The sequence below is a fragment of the Colletotrichum orchidophilum genome, assembly GCF_001831195.1.
Source record: "Colletotrichum orchidophilum strain IMI 309357 chromosome Unknown Scaffold_85.1, whole genome shotgun sequence".
NCBI classification, from domain to species: domain Eukaryota; kingdom Fungi; phylum Ascomycota; class Sordariomycetes; order Glomerellales; family Glomerellaceae; genus Colletotrichum; species Colletotrichum orchidophilum.
In genome coordinates this window covers 129,860-148,856 of record NW_019173041.1, presented here as the reverse complement: position 1 = coordinate 148,856, position 18,997 = coordinate 129,860, and the positions used below count along the sequence as shown (strand labels likewise).

The following is an 18,997-nucleotide window of genomic DNA, read 5'->3' as shown; positions in this document are numbered from 1 at the left end:
AGAGAGCTAGCCCTCAGGGCGCAGGCAGATTATGTAACGCAGAATCTTTCATCTAATTTTCTTGAACCTTGAGTCTCCCATCCCAAGGCCAACCAAAAACGGGACACGGTCAGAGCTCAAAGAGGAAATGGTCGGCACGTGAGTTTGCATGCCGGCCGGGCTTGCCCTGGCCTGTCAATTTCGCCAGTTGGCCGTGATTCGAGCTGGACGCGCCAGGATGACAAAGAGCAATAGATTAACTGCATTGGCAAGGCCGGCATCACCTTGCCACTCTCTCCACAACCGACATGCACGGCCAACTTGATTGGTGTGTCTGGGACCAACTTTTTGCTTGTGGCTCCGGGCCACCCTTGCTGGGTCGGGGGGAACCAGCCGCTGCACATTACATACATAGTAGTACGCTGCAAGATGCCCCTCCCGGTCCCCTCTCCTAGTCGCCTCAGGTTGCTGGTGTCCACGACCACGAGGAAACGGGGAACGGGAATGCCCTGGTTGCTCCGGGCCTCGTGGAGCGTGTAAGGTCTGATGTTTGACCCGTGGGCCGTGGCGAAATGGCGAGTTTGGGTGACGGGCACACCGGACGGACCGCCGGTGAGCTGTTTCTTCGGGGTACCCACCCTGAGGGAGGATAAGGTAGGGTGTGATCACAGTCGCGACTGTCCGTTCGGTTGGCTACGCAATGGGCGAGCCTGGAGCCAACCATGTCCTAGCGACATGAGAAACGGGGGACTCGTTAGCGTGGCACGACGACGGGCTACTCTGGTAGGTCGTATCACGGTGTTCTGGCCCGTCTTTGCGCATCGTCATTACGAAGGTGTCGAGGAGATGTTGAGGGGAGGCGGAGAAGAAGGGACAGGAGGTCAAGTCAGCCGGAGGCCGAAACAAAACGAGACTCGCCTTCTAGACTCGCCTTCTTGCCGTTGGAACCTGAAGTCGTGCTTTCTGGTGCTGCGGTCGAGACAAGAAGTCGGGATGGTGTCAGGCCGTGGTGAGCATGTTCCTCCTGTCGGTGACTTGATTCGCCATCTGCTCCTCGCAGCAGCGAACTCTATCCGCGTTTCCCACGGGTCCACGGGTCTGGATGGTAGCAAGCTTATAGCGTGTAAGATGCATGTCCATATGCATCGCAAGTTCCAATATCGCGTCTTTTATTAAGGGAACTGTCCAACTGGGATGGGTCTTGCTGGTCCCATCTGGTTGAGGTGAGATGTGTTTGTAGAAGGGAAAGAGCCCCGGGCCTGGCTCCTGCCTTCCCATTCCAATTTTTTGCCTCTACGGATACCATTCGCGCCGTTCAGCGGCTTCTTTTGCATCCCGTCAGGTCTACTCGTAATGGAAAAAGGTACTTGCCTTGCCCAACTTTAGCTCCCCAATGCACTTTGACGGGATCGAGCGGGAGTTCCTCTGTGCCTCCACAGGCTTCAGCTTAAGACGCCCCTTCCCGTCCTTTGTGTCTTGAGTCGTAAACCAAGAAACAGTTCTTTATTCTCAAATCCCCGTCCCTTTTTATTGCGCCTCAACGAGCAAATACCTACATCGGGCCCTTCTCCCGCATAACCTACAAAACCATTGTAACCAAACTCCTCGCCTCTGCTTGACTTGGATTGCATCTTTTCCATCATCCATCACACTTTGTAAGGGAGTATCCCCCGACACAGAGAGCGGCACGAGGCCCCCGAGCAGAATTCCGCCGGGCCGGATCCAACGAGCGAGTATCCGTACGCACCGCGCGCTCTGAGCCTTGGTCTGATCATCGTTACCAAGGTGCCGCGCCTTGGGTAAAGAAAGCCACAACACCATCGACAGGAAGGTGGAACAGGAACGGGCTCACGGACACTGCCGTCCCTTGCATTGGGCGTTGCGCATCGTCAGCTTCGCTTTCATCACACGGCCCCCGTATCAGCAAGCCGCCTTCCTTATATGGGCCCTCTTGCATTCCTTCCACCTGCTTGACCTCACCTAGGTTATTGTCAGGTCTCCTAGGACACAGGTCTCACGCCTTCGGCTTCAGCTCCAGCCAGTCACCGTCACGTTCGCCTTCACCTCACTCATCTGAATCTCATCAATTGCACCTCGACCACCACCATCGTCTGACGGTCCCTTCCTCCCGTCCCAACTCGAAACCCGAGCTTGTGACCCCTTCCTGCCACCTTTTAGTACCGTGCACTTTTCTTCTTCTGTTTTTCTTGTTGTTGATCCCTGCGCATCGCACGTCGCTCTACCGTGCCTCAGGAAGGAACAAGACCAAGACAAGTCTCTCGTTGCCTCGTATTGCAGATTCGCCTGGCCGACGACGATTTGACGTTAATTAAGGTAGATAACACCTCGGACGTTCGGCTTCCATGCTTTAGTACCTGCGCATGCGCAGTGCAGGTGCAGTTGTACAGCGGACGGCAGAAGGCTTTGGACCATCACCGGCTCCCCGCCAGCTTCGTCCCGTCTGTCCCGTCCCAAGGTACTCCATCCGTCCACTGAAGTTCCCCCCCTCAGCGTCGTCTATGCGCCCTACCTCGAGGTCGCAATGACCCAATAGCGGCCCTTTACGCCAATTCTACATCCCCCAATCACATCCCGCAACACCGCCTTGAGCAACTCCAACCTCGCACCTCAGCTTGCATTGTTTCCCCCGATCCAGCAACGACCCTTTTTCAATCCACTCGCCGCTTTTTTTTTTGGCCGTTCGGCAGTCAGCTCTTCAGCCCGACAACACCAGTAGCCACACGGAGAGGCTGGCTAGGAGAGATCGACACGGGGAAGACTAAGAGAAGTCATCCTGCTGGAAAAGAAACGTCTGCCAGAGCTCTGTCTTCGACCCATTGACGGGGAAAACAACCTATTTGGGGGCCATCGTCAAGAAATCCACTCTCTTGCTCCTTCCTCTCTTCTCACCCTAGTCGCAATCATCTCCCATTCACCACCCTCGCTCGCCCTTCTCTCCTCCAATCCGCCCGCTCCTCCTCGCCATCTTATCCGCCCACCACCTACCTACCTGGTCCCAGCTGCCGAATAACTGACAATCCCTGGCTGCTGCCACTCTTTTTTTTTCGCTTCGCCAGCACGTCTCCACCCCCTTGTCGTCGTCGCACCCAAGTCAAGTCCAACTCAGACCAGGCTGCCCAGCCAGCGAACTCGTCTCCTATGTATTGATCCCGTTACAACTCCTTCTCTTCAGCAAACGCCACCCGCATCTGTCGCGGCGCCTGGCATCGTCGACATCATGGCTGCTCAGAAGCCAGAAGTTGGCGATACCCTCTTGGTCATACGTGAGTCCCTCCCACTCATCCGCTAGCAACGCCTAAGCCCACCCGCCCGCCTTGTCCCGCCCGTCGTCACTCGTATTCGCTCGCGTCATGCAGCGTTATCGTCTCCCCGCCCTCAACCTTACCGGACCGGGTCTCTCCGCTATGGACTTTGATCTGACCTGTTTTTCTTCTTGCAGACGACTTCATTGCTCGCAGTTCCGACGAATTGAGCCTGACCAAAGGCGATCGAGTCGAGTTGATCGAACGAGATGACGAGTTTGGAGACGGATGGTTTTTGGGCAAGCACCTAGTCAACGGGAACAGCGGACTGTTTCCTGAAGGTACGTCTAGACGGTAACTGACCTATGCGAACGACAAGATACTGATTATCTATGGTCCAGTATACACCAGGCCAGCTCCGAAGACTGTCCCCGCGAACAATTTCTCGAAGCCATTAGCAACACTGCCCGAGGTGGTGAACGAACACAAACAAACAAACCCTCCCGACCCGGCCGACAACGAGATTACTACCCCCGCCGCTCCACCCACTCCCACGCCGCCACCCGATTCTCCGGCTCCCGTAACTCTGCCTCTGAGTAACATCAAACAGGAGACGAGCCCAATCGAAAATGCGCCGCCAACCGCGAGTGCGCCGCCCTCGGCCGCCCTCGGCCGTATCAACACGAACCAGGACCATGTACTCAGCGAGACTCTCAACGTTATCGACGAGCACATCACCGATCTTCGCTCTACACCTAGCAACGGCGCAATGCGTGCCCCTCCCACCGATTCCGGCAGCGAGTATAGTGCCCAGCTCGATCATCGAATGTCCTACATCCATGGCGAAGAAACGGATGAAGAAGAGGAGGGCATGCACAGCCGGTCCGAGGTAGAGGCTTGGACGCCGGACCAAGTTGCTGAGTATCTATTCACAGTCGGCGTCGAGAAATCGCACTGCGAAGTATTCCGCGACCAGGAGATCACCGGCGAAGTCTTGTTGGGCATGGACCAGAGCTCCCTCTTCATTAAAGCGTTCGAACTGGGATCTGTTGGCAGGAGACTCAAAACTTGGCAGAAAATCAAGTCTCTGCAAGACGAGTGTAATAACCTAGGTATTGCGACGAGAAGGACCACCCAGACGTACGGCAGCGATGTGGGCTCGGAAGATGCGAAGCGGTCTAGAAGCCGGGCCGACACCTTGACCAGCTCAATGCCCAGGATGACACCGGTGGACGACAGAGCCATGTCCTTTTCAAGCAAGCGGCTTTCCTTCTCGCAAACACCCAAACTGGATACAGCATCGATTGTGTCGCCAGTCTCCCCGATTGTCGACAGTCCCACCCGACCATCTCACATGAAACGGCCTTCGGCTGCGTCTGTCAGAGATCTGCACCACTCTCGCAGACACTCATCGTCCACCGACTTTCGTTTGGCAGGACAGCCTATGGCCAGTACCCTGACACCGAAACTGGCCACGAGTGGAACGTTTCCTCAGACAGATGGAGCTCATAAGAAGCAACCCTCGTTCGACAGAAACTGGACCCTTGGCAGCGCCTCAAGCCGACCACTTTCCTCTACTGGACTTCAAGACGTTATGCAACAATCTGGTCTTCATGCCCCAGAGTCCGCCATCGATACCGATCGTGGCTACTTCAGCGGCACTGAAGTTGACGGACGGCGTCGGAACGTGCTTAGAAAGCGCGATAGCACCGCGAGCCAAGGCAGAAAGAACAGCTACGCCGAGGAGCAACGGGTGCGTAGTGCTACAGCCATTTCGAGGCACTCGAGATTTGGAAGCGTCGACTCGAATCGTGACAGTGTTGCGTCTCCTGCGGCGCAAAAGTACTACGGCATCCCATCCACCGCCCATAGAAGAACTGCCTCGACGAGTACCACTCAGTCTGCACGGCCTGTGCCTCCCGTCAAGGATGTCGGGGCGCCCAGCGTCACAAAGCTTGAAGCCAAGGCTCGTGCCTCTCCGGTACCCGAGTCTCCTGCGACACGCCAGGGAATACACGCTGACTGGCTTTCCGCTGTTGTGAAGCCGTCAATGAAGGTGCCCGGCTTGCGCGCAATCTCGGACTCGATCTCAAGCGATCGCAACAAAATGGCCTCACCAATCGACCCATCCCTGAAGGATTCGCCTTTACCCTCGCCCGCTAGAACAGGATCGAGCACTCCCTCTGCCGGGCCAAGCTTCGAGCTCGATTCGCCTGACACTGCAAAGAGTCCCAGCACTGCTACGACCGTGGCGAGCAAGGGTAGTAGGAAGAAGGGCAAGAAAGAAACGAGCGCCTATCAACGGGGCCTTCTGAAGATTAGTCCTGCTGAAGCCGTCAAGGATGCCGACTACAGCGGGTGGATGAGGAAGAAGAGCTCTAACCTCATGACGACATGGAAACCCCGATTGTTTGTGCTCAAAGGACGCCGGCTAGCATACTACTACTCGGAGAACGACGATGAAGAGAAGGGACTCATTGATATCTCCTTCCATCGTGTTCTCCCAGCTGACAATGAGCAATTGACTGGACTCCACGCCAAGCTCACTGGTGCAGGTGCTGTCACTGGACACGAAGCTAATGCCTCGGTGGAAAAAGGAGATGACACAATGTTCATTTTCAAGCTGGTTCCACCAAGAGCAGGCCTGTCCCGCGCTGTGAACTTCACCAAACCTACTGTTCACTACTTCGCAGTACCTAATCTTAAGTCGGGAAGACTGTGGATGGCAGCCCTTATGAAGGCCACCATTGACCGAGATGATACCCAGGCGATAACAACGACGTATCAACAAAAGACCATTTCCCTCGCCAAGGCTAGACAGCAGCGACACCGCCCCCCTGCGTTGATGAACCTTGAAGAAGCTCAAGAAGATGAGAAAAGACGAGCACTCGAGGCAAAGAAAAATGCAGACTCTCTTGGCATCACCTTTGGTGAAACCGACAGTGGGGTTTCCGGCATAGAGAAGTCAAACTTCCCCCAGGTCGAGAGTGCGGACCCTCGGAATTTGGCTTTGGAATCGGAGAACAATGGCACGGCCGGACTCCCGCCACAGAGTGCTTAGAGGTGGAACCCTTTTGAGCGTGTTTGCGGCACTTCTCAATCAGTTCCCCTTTCCTTCCTTTCTTGTACGATGGGACTTTCTATATATACCTTTGTCATGTATGAGGGACACGAATTCCGCATAGGGGCGGCGTATCTGGGATTGCTTGAGGGGAGCCAGAAGGTCCAGCAAGGAAGGACGATGGACCTGGACATACGAGCGAATAATTTTCACACAAGAGTGATTCCCTTTGTTTCCTTTTCACTTTTTCTTTCTTCCAATGGCTGTCGGGTCGCCTTGTAGAGGGCAGAGACTCTGTTGACAGCACACCACCGATGCTGTACATACACAGGAGAAGAAGGAAGTCCTTTAACGCGCACTAGAGGCTACGTTGATGAATGGAGTTGGCACAATGGCCTTTGTTCCCCGACAGGGGCTGGTATGCCATGGACAGGGGATGATACCTAATCAGATTAATTTCTCGAACTCGATGATCTCCCTCTTAAAACAGAGATGCTCTGACGTGCGTATGCTCCTCATGATGTCCAGATTATTATGTGAGCTGAAAAGATACACCCATCTTGTTGATGTTGATCTTGCTTAAAGTATGGCTTGATGAACATGTATTGACTGCAAAAGCCTCGGGGTACATTCAGGGAAGGGAGTTTGCTTGGGTCCGTCGCCATGAATCGATGCAGTGCTCCCTGACTTTTAGAGCAACCTGTCACGAGATTGAGATTGGCTACGAGCCCAGTGTGTTGATCATCATTGATCGATTTTGTTTGGTTACCTAACTAGCTAACCTCTCTTGTTCAAGAGGATGATAGGAACGTGTTCTACGAGCCCAGTGTGTTGATCATCATTGATCGATTTTGTTTGGTTACCTAACTAGCTAACCTCTCTTGTTCAAGAGGATGATAGGAACGTGTTCACATACTGTTTCCTTGCTTTCCTCATCTGTGCTTTGCCTTACGTCTCCCCGGTTCTCTCTGTCCGGTTCCTGTCTCAACTCATCTCGTCACGCCACGTCCCCAATAAACGGGTGTATCACGTACATACAAAAAGCATGACGCGAATTGCGGCTGCCATTGCAAAAAGGAAAAAAAAAAAAGGTCGACGGTGGGGGGGTTGTTCCCTTCCCAAGAAAGTGAAACAAATCCCAGTCGTATTCTGAACAAGAAGAATGAGCGAAGCAAAAGACTTGAAAATGGGAGAGCAGGCAAATTCCTTGCAGGGAGCAAGGGAATATATCCCGTCTTGATTTCTTTTCCAAGCCAACTTTACTTGAGAAGAAAATTGTGGTCAAAAACAACCACCTGTTTCTCATAGTCCAACACATTTTGCTTTTTTTTTGTCTTTTTTTTTTTTTTTTTTTGCGTGTGTTCGAAAGCCATGTCGCAGCATTTGTGATCCGGGCGGTTCAATTGATTCCAAGTACAGTTCCAAGAACAGGAAATGCCAAAGAGTCATTCAAGCCAAGTTCAGCCAGCTGCAATGCTCCCACGACGGTGGTTTGGGCATTTTGCGTTTGGCACTTTGCTGGGTAACTTTTTTCTTTTTTTTTTTTTCTTCTTCTCCTTTTTCGTAGATATTTGAAGCATAACAAGCAACAGCATTCAGTAAAACAGCGAACAAAGACGTTTCGGACTGTTTCGTTTGTAATCATTCGAGTCGTTCATTCGTTCTTCGTATCTTTCGTTCTTTCGTCGTTTCTCATTCGCTCCGAACCAATCATCATCGTAGCCGGGGGCAGGACTCTCGGGAGCAGGCGCGGAGGGCGCAGTAGCCGCGCGGCGGAAGCGACGAGGGGTGCGCAGGCTCTGGACGGTAGCAGGGGCGGGGGCGAGAGCGGGAGCGGGAGCACCGCTGCTGCGACTATGACGACTTGTGACCCTGCTGCCTCCGCCGGTGCTGGTAGCCGGAGTGATCGAGGGGGGGACCATGGGAGCAGGGCGCGAAGGGCAAGGGGGAGCGACGGAGCCGGGCTCGGGGCCGGGAGGGTTGGGATAGCCGGCGGGAGGGGCCGGGTATTCTGCCTCGGAGATGCCATACTGCTCGAGAACCTGTCTGCGCTGATTGTGGGTGAGGGGCACGGGGGATAGTTCGTCCGGGAGGGTGGTGTAGCCCGTCTGCTGGTAAGCGTAGCCGAAAGAGAGGGCATCCTCGTGATAGTTGGGATCGTTCCATTGCTGGTCCTTCTCCTGGTTCTCCTGCTGCTTGGTCTGCTGGCCGACGGAGGCGGTGGAGCTGTAGCTAGAGCCGTAGCTGGAACCGGTGGCGGCAGGACCGGGAATGGTGTAGTGATGATCATTCTCCTCAGCGAAGAAGTCATCCAGCTCAGCCATCTTCTCGGCCGTGGACGCGGGGACAGCCGAGGTCGCGGGCGTGGGGGGGAGGGCTGTAGTGCCGGCCAGGCGGACGGCGGGACGCTGATGGAAGGGACCGACGGTCACGGTCTGACGGGTGACGTTGTTCGAGGGGGCGGGCGCCGAGGCGGTCGAGGTTCGACCAGAGGAGGAGGGCAGAGAGGGGGCGCCATTGAGGATGGCGATGGCCACCTCGAGGTCGCGCGCCTTCTTCTCGGGGGACTGCTGGGTGAAACGGGTAAACTCATCCTGAATGAGGGTCTGGTACTCATCCGCGGTGAAGCTTCGGCGGCCACCGGTCTCGTCGTTGCCGTCTTTGGTCTGGGGCTTGGGGAGGGGCGCCAGCTTGCGGGTGAAGTTACCGAAGCCGCTGTGGTTGTTGAGCAAGGTCGAGAGGGGATCGGACTGGCGAGAGCTGCTGCCGCCGCCGCCGCCGCCGCTTCCAGACACGGTGGGATGAGTCTGAGTCTTGCCCGGCTGCTTCTTCTTCCCGGCGGCCTCGTCGTTGGAGTTGTCGTCGTCGTCGTCGACGAACTCGTACTTGTTCTTACCGCGAGTCTGCTGCTTCTTGGGCCAGCTGAAGTTGCGAGCGCTACCGCTGCTCTTCGGACCACCGCTCTGCGTGGACAATCCGCTGGCCGCTCTAGTGCTGCCGCGGATCGAGCCGAGTTTGTTGAGATCAAAGTCCAAGGAGGTGGACTCTCCGGCGACCATGCGGTACTTGCCAGTGTTCGACGGGTGCGCGTCAGGAACGGTGGGCGTCTTGTTCTGTACCTGGGCAGCATCCTTGACGCCGACCTTGTCGTTGTCGACTGCGGTCTGCTTGGCGCGAGAAGGGATGCGGAGCGGAGCAGGCTTCATGGTGTGAGACGCAATGGAGCGGGCGGCATAGGCCTCCTCGTCGAAGGCGGCAGCAGCCTGCTTCTTCTTGCCCTTGCCGAAGCCGGGGACAATGTCCTCCTTCTTGATGTCGGTTGCAAAGGTGTCACGGATGGGCTTGGTGTTCTCCAAGTGGACGATCTCACCCCGGGCGTGGGCGGCATTGACGCGCTCGTACGCACGACGGTTGATCTCGTTTCTCTCTTTCTGGGCAGCGGAGACCTTGGCGGCCTTGACGTCTTCGGTGTCAGAAAGCTCATCGTCGGAGATGTGAAGGGAAGCTCGCACGTTGCTCTAGAACGCGTCGACCTCCTTCGGGTCTCGCTGGATGAAGGTGTAGGACTCGTCGCTCTCCGTCGCCTGCTGGGGGCGGCGATGAGTGGCAGTCGGCTTGCCTACGATGGTCTTGCCTCCGGACTGGATGAAAGACGGGGGCGGGACGGGTCCATAGACGGGCTTGTCGGCGGCCTGAGTTTGATCCTTGTCGAAGGACTTGAGATAAGCCTGGGCCTTGGCTTGATACTCGGGTGTGAGGTACTTGTTCAGATAGAAAGGGTCGCCGTTGGATGAGCCGGTGCTCCAGTTGTCATCTTCGGAAGAGGAATCATCGGCGGGGGCCTGCTTCTTCTGGACCTTGCTAGCTGCGGCCTGACCCTGGGCGGTGATCGTCTGGGTCTCTTGAGCCACAGGCTGAGCAGCCGCATGAGGCAATTCGTCGTCAGAGTGGACGGTGTACTCGCTGCCAGAATCGGCGGGCTTGTCGGGGGCACCAAGAGAGCGCCAGTAGTCAATCTTCGCGTAGGTCTCCGGATACTTCTCGCGAAGCGAAGCCTCCTTGTTCGCGTGCTCCTCAACGGTCGGCGAAGTGACAGCCTGAGGAGCGTTGGCGGCGGGCATCTCGCGCTTGGAAGCCTTTTGGGCCTTCTTGTCGGCCTTCTTTTGAGCCTTTTGCTCAGCTCTGCGCTCGGCACGGGTCGAAGTCTTGGCCGCCTCGTTCAGAGCGCCCTGCTTGGATGACTCTCCGAGAACCTCATCGAGACGAGCATTGGCGGCAGCCACAGCGGCTTCCTTGGCGAGACGCTCTTCCTTAGCGGACGGGTGGCGCTCCTCATAGGCCTCATTGAGAGAAGCCAGCTTGTTCCAAAGCTCAATCTTGGCGGCCTTCACCATGGAGACTCCCTCATCTTCCTCGAGGGGAAGGACTTTGACCTTCTTGTGAATGTACTTCGGAGCGACATAATTGTCGAGGCAGCGCGCGAGGGACTCGGTCTTGAAAAATTCCTCCATCTTGAGAAGCTCCAGATCGGTGATTTCCTCCGCGGACTGATCCTTCATGGGCTGTGAAGCCGCACCAGTCGGAATCGAAGCGGCAGTGGTATCAGTGGACTCATCGAATGAAGCCTTACCCTTGCCCTTATCAGCAGCGGGCGTGGAGGGGGTGAGATCGTGATCTCCGTGGTCAGCCATCTTGTCGGAATTGTCAGGCGTAGCGGTGGCACCTTCGAATTTCGCGACCATTGCCTTGACAGAAGACGCGGCGGAAGCTTGACGATCGCGAGATGTCGATGGAGAAGGTAAGCCAGGTACAACGTCTCGTTTGCGATGAATGATGCTCTTGCTTTCTGGGAGAGGAGGAGGAGATGATGAGGTGTTTTGGTCAATTCCAGGAGCTTCGTCTTGGCGAAAGAAGGAAGAAGCCTTGCGACCGAGATTGGCAGAAAAGCTGTCTGGGAACCGAGCAACTGGTCTCTTCCGGTCGAGGACGCTGGGCTCAAGGGGGCCTCTAGGCTTTTGGGGGCCTGCCTCTCTCAGCTCAAGCGGGTCAAAAGGATCCATCGTGAGATTGTCGGGATGACCAGCCAGGAAGGTCAGGTGATATGAGACGGGATAGAATGACGCGCTTCAAGCTTCAATCGAAGGAGAAGCGAAAGGCGATATGGAAGCGAATTTTGATGTGAGCGGTACGCATGAACAAGCCCTCAAGGAGAGCGAGAAGGAAATCGTCGTGAACAAAAGGGAGAAGCAAGAGGTAAAGGCAGGACATAGGAATCAAGCTCACTACCAAGCCCAGAATATGGGTAGCCAAAGGTGGTGTCAAAATCACTTCCATGAAAGAGAAGTTGGTGAGTGATTGCTAATTCAAAATATGTGATGCTGGTGTGAATAGCATGAGCCTTCAACTGTGACGAGGGGAGATGTTTAGGTTTGAGCGTGTATTAATTTCCCAAATACGGAGGGAAGGGGCAACTGCCCCAGGCGGCAGGAGACAGAAATACTGGGTGTTGTTCTGCCATCATCTTTGGTATATTCATCATCGTAATCCAAGTGGCATCTGCCCTATCTTCCAAGCCGGGCACTTGACTGTAAAAGCACGCCCATCTGTAGATGCAGTGAGCACTCTCATTGCATGCCTTATGCTTGAGAAGTATTGGAGAACATGTGATATATATCGAGCCTTTGGAGGATATTTCAAAGTTGGGAAACATTTCTTATGCTCATAGAATCATAGCAGAGTAGAGACAGCTAACCGCTGGGACTTGACACTGGTCTACTTCCAGGTAGCATCCCAACCTTTGGCCCAGGGAGCCCTTATTGGAAGCTCAGTGCCATGATATTCCAACAGCAAGCACTGGGCCTGGTAGCCAAATGGTCAAAAATCCTGCAGATTTGACTAGTGCATGATTCTCTGCTACTGCATGGAGCCTCCCACATTTAGACCTCAGTAGGCAAGTCGCCCGCTCTGTTAAGTCACATTGGCAGAGCTTCTAGTGTCTGTAGAAAGTCACTGATACGAGCCCACAGGTGAAGACGAACAAGAAGAGGAAGGAATACCATAATGAAGGACAGGTGCTTGAAACTGCAATGAGCTTGAAATTTCTGCCGCTCAACTAATGACGTCGTAGTTTGGGCACTGGGCTGTCTGGCGTATCATGTGACGGTGAGAGACAGAGAGAGCGAGAGGTCCAAGACTACTTGGGAGTCGAAGTCAGAAGAATTTCAGAGGCTTTACATTCAAAGGTAGTGTAAGAACCAGCCACAAATAGTATCACTTGATAGGATCAGGGGACTACTTCAACCCGATGTCGACAAGGTTTCTTGTCGGTGAGTACCTACCTACCTACCTAGTTGGTGATCGCAAGGTCGAGGCAGGATGGAGTTGTTGCTGTTGTCACTGTTGTTGAACGTTAATGGCGCACAGACCACGCGATAGGTCCACCTTCCCGGCCACGGCTTCCTCCGTGTCTTCTCAGGGTTCCACGTTGCTTGAAGGGCCCCCACATCAGTTAAGTGGTCAAGGGGAACAGATCGCATTCGCAGCTGCTCATCGTTTGACATCAATCTTCAACAACGAACGCCCCGCGAACGAAACCGCCAAAATGGATCCCTACTCTGCTGAAGGCGAATTGATCAACATCCACAACTACTTCCACCAGGCCCAGTACCAAGAGGTCATTGATTATGATACCTCCGCCCTCTCTTCCGAGAATGAGCTTCCCGCCCGCATCCTAGTCCTGCGAGCCCGCATCGCCCTTGGCCAAGCCGAAGATGTTCTCGCCGACATACAGGGAGAGAAAGAGCCCGAACTTCTCGCTCTCGGTGCCCTTGCTGAGAGCGCACTTGGCAAGACAGACTCTGCCGTGAAGACGATTGAGAAGCTCGCCGCGTCCGAGGGGGAGAACGCCACAGTCCAGATTGTTGGAGGCACAGTCCTGCAGGCCGCGGGCAAGTCAGAGGAGGCTCTTACATTGCTGTCGCAACACCAGGGAAGCTGTACGTTTGATATGCATCGATTGTGGAAGAAATTGCGCTGACCTTGGATTCGCAGTGGATGCCGTCGCCCTGATCGTTCAGATCCACCTCCAGCAGAACCGCAACGACCTCGCCCTCAAGGAGGTCACAGCCGCGAGACGATGGGCACAGGACAGCTTGCTGGTAAATTTGGCCGAGTCATGGGTTGGACTGAGACAGGTACGATGACTGCACCACGAGTAAAAGCAAAGGTACTAAGGAAGAACAGGGCGGAGACAAGTATCAACAGGCTTTCTACGTGTTCGAGGAGCTTGCGCAGGCGCCAGCAACGTCGTCCATTGCGACTCTCGTCTCTCAGGCCGTTGCTGAATTGCACCTTGGGCGCACGGAGGAGGCACAAGCAGCGCTCGACCAGGCTCTGGCCAAGGACGCAAGCTATGCCCAAGCCATTGCCAACCTGCTGGTTTTGACGGTGATTTCGGGCCAGGATCCCAAGGATTTCACGGAGTAAGTTCCGGTGCCTCGCTCGTTAAGGCGCTGAGACGACATGCTGACCACGTGGACACAGGAAATTGAAGACGGCGGACCCTCAGCACCAGTTCCTTGTGGACCTGGAGGAGAAGAGTGCTCTATTCGACAAGGCGGCGACCAAGTACAGCCCCAAGGTGTCTGCATAGACTGTGGGGCGGTGTGTACTGCTGATGAGGCATAATGTTAGGCGTACGGTTTAGAGGAACTCAAATGGAGATACAACGGCTCGGAAAAGCGCAACGAGACCACTCGAATTACTACTTTCCGCTTGAAGATACCCCTCCACTCGCCCTCGCTTGTTCCGAAGGTCGGTTCTTTCTGTGCGAGATGCGCCCGACCCGCCAGTGATCAGCAGGGCTCGAAGGGTCCATGGGATCGCTGAGCCCGTCTGGCCAGCTGTTCGTTTCGGGCATGCATGATTAAATCCCCGGGGTATGGCAGCACAGCCGGACCTGGGAGAGCCGGCTGACCGAACCCGCCCGAGGTGAGGGATCGGTGGCTTTCGACATCGGCAGATTGACATTATGGCTTCCTGTTCTTGATTAGCACCAAGCGCCAGCTAGACAGCCGGCTCCCCATGCGCTTGACTCAGGGCTTTCTCTCAACTTTCTCAAGTCAAAGAAGTACGAAAATCACAGGCAAGTATTTTATTTTTTATTTTTGTTTTAGGGCTTACTGCCGGAGTAGGCCAATCCAGCTTGCGCTTTGAACAGCTGGCCAACGGAGCAGACTTTCCGGCAAGGATTGAGTTTGAGCAATGATGGACAGCGCAAATCAAATATCGCCACTATCTTTTGCATCGCACAGCATCGAATTTTGTCTCAGTTGTCTCGCCGGTCTAGCATTGCCCTGTGGATCTAACCTGGACGTGGAGGGGTAATGAATGAGTACCTACCCTACCCAGGGTCTTGCACGGACGCACGGGGCTCAAAGAAACTCGAGATTGCAGACTGCACGATGCAGATGCTCAGTCACCGCATCTCACTTAATCCGCAGACACATGCAAAGGGCGCCTTCAACGTCATCGGCTGTGGTGGGTTGATGATATCGGCCATGGCCTGCCGGTAGAGCTATGCTATGACGGCCTGCGAGACGTTTGACGCAAGGAAAGTTGACGATAAGGACCCCTCATGGAGGATTACAGGTTCCTACTGGTCAGGCTCACCTCGATACGTACAGCGCAGGCATCGCGTGTTCACCGCCAAAACAGACATGGGTGTTCATCGGCTAGAAGATGCTCCTCGCGCAACTGCATTGCGAGGACTTGTCGAGGTCTCTCAGCCGGAGACGAGACGAATGAGAAGCCCGGACCGCTACATATGGGATGGATTCATTGGAGGGCAGGGCAGCGGAGAGTTGACTAAAGTGAGAGTGATGGAGGCTCCGCTCATTTGCCCCAACATCCCCGACCTCGATTGTTTCGATCTCGCTCGCCCTCAAGCCCCTTTCACAATGCATATGCACGTCTCCACAGGCCTTGGGCTGGACGAGCTGGAGTGCAGCAGCAACGAACAAGGCACGTAATGTAGCCAAACCTGCGTGCCTGCCCGCACCGCGTTGCATCGCGTTACGACAAAGTAACTTGGTTAGCGCATCTTGTTGAAGGTTGAGCGCAGGTAAACTGCACGTCGGACGTGGACAAGGGCATTTTGGGGGCCTTTTGGTGCTCTTCTCAGCAGCCATCAACTTGCGCCTTCCAGCAACGCGATAAAGAGCCCCACCAAAAGACGGAATGACATCACCATGCAGGAAGCTCGAATTTGGCCATTTTCCATGAATTGTCCCATGTTTTCCCCATCCGCCAACCAAATGCCGCTTGCCTCCAAACCCCCCTCCTCCCACCAAATGGAAACCAATCCGCTGTTGGCAAAGGAACGACTGGGGGCCTCTCACCCTTGTCCTTGCACGCATCATGGAAAGACGCAAGTTCGTTTACCCTCGGTCTCGAAGCAGCAAATTCTCTCTGGGCATCCTCATGTTCTGAACTTTCCTTACGTTTTCTGCTGTGCTCGATCAGCTCGGCGCAGTGAATGTGGGGGCGACGGGCTAAAGACTCCGCTCTCGGTGGCATATTTCCCATTCCCCCATGTCTGTGTAATGTACCAATGCGGCCAGGCTTTAGACCGTGGTCCTTGGGGACTGGAATGTTCTGTTCGGTAGCACCTTTCCATGTCTTGTTTTATTTTATTTTTCTCTCTCTTCGGACGGATGTATCTTGTCGCCTCCCGATCCCACCCTTGTCAAGTGAGCCGATGGGGCGCGCTGACCGAAGTATCGGATTCTGCAGCCATTATCGGCCATTGTGGTGGCTGTCTTGAACAGTCGGAAACGGTTTTATCTGTCCACTTTGATTCTGATGTTTCTGAACGCCGACCTTGGGGCTGACAGCTCACAACCAAAGACCGCAGTCCGCCATTCCACTGGGCTCGTTCCGCGTTCGTTGGAGAAACCTTCTCCTGGCGATCATCAGAGGCTCTGATAGACTCTGAGACCTTGTCGGAGGCTCCCAGTGGCTGTCTGCCACAACACCCACAGCCATTTATGAGGTGCACAGCCGGCCGTCTTCCGTCTCCCGAGAGGGTGTGGGAGCGTGGCAATCCAGCCAGCCCATCCCGAAAAGCTCAAGAGTCAGCGAAAGGGGGGCAAGGAATCAGCCAGTTATACACTGTCGAATCTGGATCTGGCCCTGCCCCTCGTTCGCGCTAGAACGTCCCAAGTGGGCATGGCTCGGGAAAGCCAGATGCCTTTGGGCCTGCGAGACGCCGTCATCGTATGCGATATCCATTGGCGACTGGCAGTCTGTGGTGCGCCCGTTGACGCCGTCCGAGTCGGCGTCTCGGCCGCTTGCCATTGTGCAGTAGCATCCCGGAAGCGGCTTTGAAATCCTCAACGAGAGCGGAGTCTCTATCGAGGGCTGGCTGGCCTTGGCCTGGGTTCCTCTTGTTTGTCCATGCCCCCCTTTTTTGTTTCCCTTGGTGTAAGCCTTTGCTCATGCAGGTTGGCGCGCCCTGACGCCCCGTATTTGGCGGAGGACTCGCGGGAGGAACGGGGGTGGTGGGGAGGGGTGTAAGGAAAAAACTAACTACCTGTTGCAATACAGGCCGTCATCGTGAAGAGGATGGTATGCCTGGCCCGCCTGGCTTTGCGCCTTTTTCTTCTTTTTTCGCCGCTACCGCTCGCGGTTCGGTCGAGAGTTCGGCAGTATCGCGTGTGGGCATTGACTTCTATTAAAGCTCAACACCTCCCATTGAACCTGGTGCGTGGCAACTTTAACTTCTAGTCAACCAACGCTTTTGTATTCCTCCACGAGACTACAAAGTATTTGTGTCACAGCCAGTACATCTTACCAGCATCCTGATACCATTAAAGCATATACACCATATTCAACCGTCACAATGCCTATCGCTATCTCTCCCTCAACAGTCCAGGCCGCTGCCGTGTCTGGCCTGCCTGCTACCGAGAACAAGAAGCGCAAAATCATCTGCTTCTCAGGTAAGATCAAAACCCCTCCCCCATTGGTCTCGCCACCTGCTAATAACGATATTTCTAGACTTTGACGGAACAATTTTCATGCAAGACACTGGCCACATCCTCTTCGACGCCCATGGCTGCGGCTCCCAGCAGCGCGAGATCCTCGACGAGCAAATCAAGTCTGGCGAGCGCTCCTTCCGCGACGTCTCTGAGGAGATGTGGGGCTCTCTCAACGTCCCCTTTGACGACGGCTTCGAGGTGATGGAGAAGAAGCTCGAGATCGACCCGGCCTTCCAGGAGTTCCACAAGTACTGCATCGCCAACGAGATCCCCTTCAACGTTATCTCCGCCGGCCTCAAGCCCATTCTCCGCCGCGTTCTCGACACCTTTTTGGGCGAGGACGCTTCGGCCCACATCGACATCGTCGCCAACGAGGCCGAGATCACCGACGACGGTTCCGCCTGGAAGCCCATCTGGCGCCACGACAACGAGCTCGGCCACGATAAGGCCCTCTCCATGGGCGAGGCCCGCGAGCAGGCCGAGATGGCATGTGAGGACGGCACCATCCCCCTCATCGTCTTCATCGGCGACGGCGTCTCTGACTTGCCCGCCGCCCGCCAAGCTGACGTTCTCTTTGCCCGCCGCGGCCTTCGTCTCGAGGAGTACTGCGTCGAGAACTCCATTGGCTATATCCCATTTGACACCTTTGCCGACATCCAGAGCGAGATCCAGCGCATTCGCGACGAGGATGAAAAGAAGACGGGTGGTAAGGGTATGCCCGCCGCCTTCAATCCGCGCGCCAACATGTGGAGACGCATGTCGAGCAAGACGGCTATCCCCAAGTTGGTTGCCATTACGCCCGCCGAGGAGAAGATGTTTTTGTGGCCCGAGGTCTTCAGCGTTGCTACGCCTGGTATCGAGAAGGCCAACATTGCGCCCGTCTTTGCTTAGGTGTCCTCTTTTGACTTGCTTTTTTCACAAGTCGTTCGTATCTAAGACGGCGGTGCATAGCGTGCGTTGCTTTGAATCGGAATTTTATGGGTATTCCGGCGTTGGATACTGGTACAGGTTGATGAATTAGACATCTGGAGATGTAAAGAGATTTGATAAACTATCTGCAACATCATTAGATACAGATACAGATACAGACCATGCACTAAACAATTTGTCGTTTTCAATGACTGCTTGCCTTTGACATGAACAATCGCTCTCGATCTTGGTGATTGTGAACACTCAACAAGCGTCTTGACGGCGAGTTGAATACTCGATCAATACCAAGTGAGTGCCAATTACACATAACCTGATAGGACAGGCGTCGTAGCTGACTGAATTGGAAGTGAAACAGAGCAACTTCATCTCTAGAGGGATCGTCAAACAAGAACAGGCTCGCACACCCGGAGGGAGAGAGTTCCACGAATCAATATTACTACATGACCAGTGGTGCTTAAACAACGCCATTTATTCAATTCAACCTCGTCCAGAGGCTTCTTCTGCATTTCCGTCCTGGTTTCCCTTACCAGTCAAAAGCAAAACACTAGGGTATAAACGTACTACAATAACCGTTCCCCTATGACCCGTCTGTCCCTTTGGCCGAAAATATACACCCATCATCATCACCTCATGTCGGAATTCGTTTTCCCCATCCCTATGTCGTCCGAATCCCTGAACTACCGAACAAGGCGGTGTTGCCAGCGAGTCCGTGGACCGCGGCTTTCCGT

General features: G+C 54.8%; 7 protein-coding genes across 7 annotated transcripts; 4 read left to right on the top strand and 3 right to left on the bottom strand.

Annotated features, from left to right (window-relative positions):
* Positions 1-439: 439 nt before the first annotated feature.
* CORC01_09431 (uncharacterized protein) lies at positions 440-703 on the bottom strand (the record flags this gene model as incomplete). Its single annotated transcript, XM_022621060.1, has 1 exon — positions 440-703. One exon carries the CDS (start codon positions 701-703, stop codon positions 440-442), a length of 264 nt encoding a protein of 87 aa, XP_022472448.1.
* Positions 704-3,058: 2,355 nt separating this feature from the next.
* Positions 3,059-6,303, top strand: CORC01_09430 (SAM domain-containing protein; the record flags this gene model as incomplete). Its single annotated transcript, XM_022621059.1, has 3 exons — positions 3,059-3,263; positions 3,440-3,583; positions 3,644-6,303. Coding segments are annotated over 3 exons (3,009 nt in total), but the record flags the coding sequence as incomplete, so codon positions are not given.
* Positions 6,304-7,898: 1,595 nt separating this feature from the next.
* Positions 7,899-11,363, bottom strand: CORC01_09429 (uncharacterized protein; the record flags this gene model as incomplete). The annotated part of the gene is made up of 2 exons (XM_022621058.1): positions 7,899-9,758; positions 9,837-11,363. The coding sequence occupies 2 exons, from the start codon at positions 11,361-11,363 to the stop codon at positions 7,899-7,901; spliced, it is 3,387 nt and encodes a 1,128-aa protein (XP_022472446.1).
* A 1,541-nt stretch (positions 11,364-12,904) lies between these two features.
* On the top strand, positions 12,905-13,954 carry CORC01_09428 (coatomer epsilon subunit; the record flags this gene model as incomplete). Its single annotated transcript, XM_022621057.1, has 4 exons — positions 12,905-13,298; positions 13,354-13,496; positions 13,546-13,784; positions 13,846-13,954. 4 exons carry the CDS (start codon positions 12,905-12,907, stop codon positions 13,952-13,954), a joined length of 885 nt encoding a protein of 294 aa, XP_022472445.1.
* Positions 13,955-14,765: 811 nt separating this feature from the next.
* On the top strand, positions 14,766-15,332 carry CORC01_09427 (uncharacterized protein; the record flags this gene model as incomplete). The annotated part of the gene is made up of 2 exons (XM_022621056.1): positions 14,766-14,841; positions 14,953-15,332. 2 exons carry the CDS (start codon positions 14,766-14,768, stop codon positions 15,330-15,332), a joined length of 456 nt encoding a protein of 151 aa, XP_022472444.1.
* Positions 15,333-16,458: 1,126 nt separating this feature from the next.
* On the bottom strand, positions 16,459-16,659 carry CORC01_09426 (uncharacterized protein; the record flags this gene model as incomplete). Its single annotated transcript, XM_022621055.1, has 1 exon — positions 16,459-16,659. One exon carries the CDS (start codon positions 16,657-16,659, stop codon positions 16,459-16,461), a length of 201 nt encoding a protein of 66 aa, XP_022472443.1.
* Positions 16,660-17,203: 544 nt separating this feature from the next.
* CORC01_09425 (2,3-diketo-5-methylthio-1-phosphopentane phosphatase) lies at positions 17,204-18,230 on the top strand (the record flags this gene model as incomplete). Its single annotated transcript, XM_022621054.1, has 2 exons — positions 17,204-17,300; positions 17,359-18,230. The coding sequence occupies 2 exons, from the start codon at positions 17,204-17,206 to the stop codon at positions 18,228-18,230; spliced, it is 969 nt and encodes a 322-aa protein (XP_022472442.1).
* Between the last annotated feature and the right edge of the window lie 767 nt (positions 18,231-18,997).